This window comes from Alosa sapidissima, chromosome 2 (assembly GCF_018492685.1).
Source record: "Alosa sapidissima isolate fAloSap1 chromosome 2, fAloSap1.pri, whole genome shotgun sequence".
Classification (NCBI taxonomy): Eukaryota; Metazoa; Chordata; class Actinopteri; order Clupeiformes; family Clupeidae; genus Alosa; species Alosa sapidissima.
The window spans coordinates 35,521,253-35,525,123 of record NC_055958.1 but is presented as its reverse complement, the minus strand read 5'-3'; the positions used below and the strand labels follow the sequence as shown (position 1 = coordinate 35,525,123).

The following is a 3,871-nucleotide window of genomic DNA, read 5'->3' as shown; positions in this document are numbered from 1 at the left end:
GTAAAATCATCGATGTGTTGCTGTAGGCTATTTCTTCACTTAAATGAACGTGCAGAGTTTTTTTTTTAATATTTGGGTTAATAGCATAGACTATAGGCTAAGAGACAGAATTATTCACTATCATCCTTTTCTACCTGTCATACCCGTCCTATGACACTGTCATTACCACCCGTTATGAATAATGTGAATTAGGCCTAGGTTATCCAGAAAATTAACATGTTTCATTTTTTTTTAGATGTTTATTTTTTTAACAATCCACCAGAAAGATATGAAAACTGTGTTCGTTACAAACCATGTTTGTAATAGCTAACCCACTACAAAAAGGACACGAACAAAACCCTGAAAAAACAAGAGATCTTTGGATAGCAGATATGATGTTTCCTTTTTTTCCTCTATAAAATTAGTGACGTAAGAGGTTCACAACAGACACGTAAATAAATAAACGATTTCTAGGAATCACATGTCAATAAAAATAATCTACTTTGAAATCAATTTTTGGTCGCAGCAGAGTTGGTGTCTCTTGGAACTCTATAGCCTTTTGAATTGTTTATTGCATTCCCTTCAAATTTTCTGTTTTTCTGAAGAAAAAAAAACAAAACAAGAATATACTGTAATAATCCTATGTCATACCTGCACAGAAACATTTTCTTATATTAATGACGTGATTCATTGTAGGCCACAGATTATCCAAGTTATTTTACCATCTCATGAACACATAAAGAATATCAACGGGTTTCACCCAGTGGGAGAAGTGCTTCTCGTTTTCATCGATATGATCAGAAATAAAATATTCACAATAAACGAATTGCTCGTCTCACAACAATTAAGCCTACAATTGACAAAACATCACTGAAAAGTGCAATTGAAGAGCAACAACATCACTTCCGTTGTTCACACACCACAGTCTAATAAATAAATAATTAAATAAATAAACAAACAAGTACATAAATAATGATACATTAATAAATATAATCATTTGTAGGCTAGACGTAAATACCTGACAGGTCGAAAAGGACACGTTTCTAAAAAACATAAATTATTTATCAACATAAAAGGCTAATCCATACATCATAAATAAATCAAAACCACGGTTAAGGTCATTATTTCATAATAGGTGGCACTTAGAACGTTGTTTATTTTTTTCTCTGTCTTTTTCTCATATGTTCTCCTTTTTCATTTTTAATGGGCATTTCATTGTCCTGCTTAAGGATGGAGACAAGGGGTTCTTGTGTTCCTTGCTCTTCCCATTGCTCTCTGAGGCAGTGCCGGCACAGGGAGATGCGTAAGCCCCGTGGGACTTGGGAATGAACAGTATTGTCTTGGAAACCCACACGCATTTGTCTCCAGGCACAAGACTCGCTTGTTATTGCGCTCCACTCATTCACGCGGCCCGATGCCCTGGGGCTCGCTACGCGGCTACAGGTCTCGCTAACCTCCCACACCTTCCCTTTGCGAGCAGCATCAGCCCGGCATCTGGACACGTAGATAATAGTGATAAACTAGGGTTTGTTTGTTTTTTCCCTCTTGACAACCCAAATGGAAATGCATTGTTTCCATCCACGCGCATGTGTGTGTGTGTGTGTCTGTGTGTGTTGTTGTTGTTGTTGTTGTTTATATCAAATGTTATCGTCTTTGAATGTCTCTGATTATCTCTTGCCTTTACACGTCCAACACGTGGTTCAAGTAAGAGATGTAGCAGATTGCCAAGCGCAGGATTTCGATCTTGGAGAGCTTCTTGTCAGGAGGAAGTGTAGGCAGAAGTTTCCTCAGCTCGGCGAAGGCCACATTAAATGCCTCCACCCGAATCCGCTCTCTTGTGGCGTGTGCGGACCGATACTTTGCGGTGGCGCGTCGCCGCCGTCTCTTCTCCTCACGCGTCAGGGGCGGATCAGGCAAACGGGACTTGCTGTCTCCTCCTGGCTGGGCAGGCACACATTCGACTTTGATCACATTTAGGACGGTCTCCGGATCGGACTGTCCCCACGGAAGGTCCGAGTCAGTTTGGTCTGGACTTAGCATCATTTTGAGCGTAGATGTGGGGCTAGATCCGAATAGATTGACGTAGTACACCTGCGCCCTGAGAGAAAATACGAAAGATGGAGAGTGAGAGGATTGTTAACATACACTTGGGGCATGGCAAGACACAACATGTTTCGCCTGAGGCAAAAAACTCTCTCTCTCTCTCTCTCTCTCTCTCTCTCTCTCTCTCTGTCACTCACGCACTCACTCTGTGTTTGTTTAGACGAACCAAATTCAAAATTACGCTTTCTCCACATCCATGAAAGTGCTACAAACAATGTGTGATACATAGTACATATTTTGCAGTTAGTTGTGGCCTGCCCTTTAGTCCAATTAATCCACTTATGAAGCTGGCTAAACAGGTTCATCAATATTTTATTGTAAACGCAATAATGTCAACGCTGAAGGTTTTGACACAAATGTTCATGTGTTGCACTTGCGATTCAAAAAGTATGTGAGAAACCACATTTGAATGTTAATTCTCGCTATAGCTACATTTAAAGTATATATAGCTAAAGGTGTAGGCTCAACGAAAAATATTGCCTGGGGTAATCTATATTTTGCAGCGTTTTACTTGGCACTTTGTAATATAGGCAGCGAACTGACAACGAAAACTGCCAAAATGAAAGCGACTTAATGAAGTCACTTGAATATATTTGTGCAGAGATGGAAGTGCGGATTCACAGCCGACCATCTGTCGTGCGAGACCAAGCTATATGAGTAGGGGAAACAAGCACGCTCCATATGATAGGCAAACGTGTGAACATCAATCTGTCGCGAAGAGATTCTCAACACGGGCAACATCCCCTCTGGATTTTTTTTAGATTAACAACATTCACCTAAAAAGACAAGTCACCTAAATAAATGACAAATAAACGAATTTTACACCAGTAAGCTATTCATGGCACTAACAAGCAAGTATTAAGGTACAACTTAGAAATTAAAGACTTTGAGAAGGCTCAGGTGAAAGTATAGAACTCACCGTTTGTGATAATAAACCTGGTCCGATGTCTCCGTGGACTTTAACTTGAATTCTCCAGATGAACAAACTGGTTTGCACTCCTGTTTGTTGACGTCCTTGTAATATTTCAGTCCAGTCTTCCACGGCTCATACTCTTTGTTTTATGCCCAATAATATCCCAACAGGTCTAAACTTAGCAGCGTTTCTCTTAAAAGCAACTAAAACGTCCTTCTACTTACGGTGCTGGTGTTTGCTTATTTTCACGTCTTGTATATTCATGATTTTCTGCGCTGACATTTACACAGGCACTGTCCTTAAATCCTCAGATTACACATCCGTGGATAAACGGCGACAGAGCTGCGCGCCTCTGATGAGGTAGATAAGGATCTTGTAGCAATGACGCCTCTTGACCCTCACCCCGGGAACAATGGACACGGTCTCGTGGATAGGCCCGCCTGAAGAGAGGGGAAAGTGCAGTGATTCCTCGCGTGCCCCGACGGATTACGAAAACATCTCACCGATAGACTGAGTTGAGTCAGACGGCACGCGCTGAGCCATTCTGCGAAAGACGGAACGTATTGAGCTGTGTGTGTCGCCACGCGCGCTTCTTGCGTTTCTTGCGCACCCACCCTGTCTCCGTGCGCCCACTCTGATGCTTTGGATGATAAGACTTCAACAAGGTCCCTAATAAAGGGTTCCCGGCGTGACGGAAGGCACGACTTGTATTGTCTGCCTTTTCTTTCAACCCTGCCCACCTCTCCTGTCCTCCCCTCCCCTCTCCTCCCTCACTCTCTCCCTCCCTCCTCCATCCCACTATCCATCTCTTTCCCTGCCCCTGTGTTTATCCGCACCAATCATGTGAGCCGATCCGCATCAGAGTGACGGACACGG

General features: G+C 42.4%; 1 protein-coding gene across 1 annotated transcript; it reads right to left on the bottom strand.

The window, feature by feature from the left end:
* Positions 1 to 368: 368 nt before the first annotated feature.
* Positions 369 to 3,617, bottom strand: nhlh2 (nescient helix loop helix 2). The gene is made up of 2 exons (XM_042072664.1): positions 3,002 to 3,617; positions 369 to 2,077 (listed from the first exon to the last, which is right to left on the bottom strand). The coding sequence occupies exon 2, from the start codon at positions 2,020 to 2,022 to the stop codon at positions 1,660 to 1,662; it is 363 nt and encodes a 120-aa protein (XP_041928598.1). The 5' UTR covers positions 2,023 to 2,077; positions 3,002 to 3,617; the 3' UTR covers positions 369 to 1,659.
* Between the last annotated feature and the right edge of the window lie 254 nt (positions 3,618 to 3,871).

Excerpts from the sequence above, each read along its gene's own strand:
- nhlh2 (XM_042072664.1), bottom strand. The coding sequence starts at position 2,022 with ATGATGCTAAGTCCAGACCAAACTGACTCGGACCTTCCGTGGGGACAG.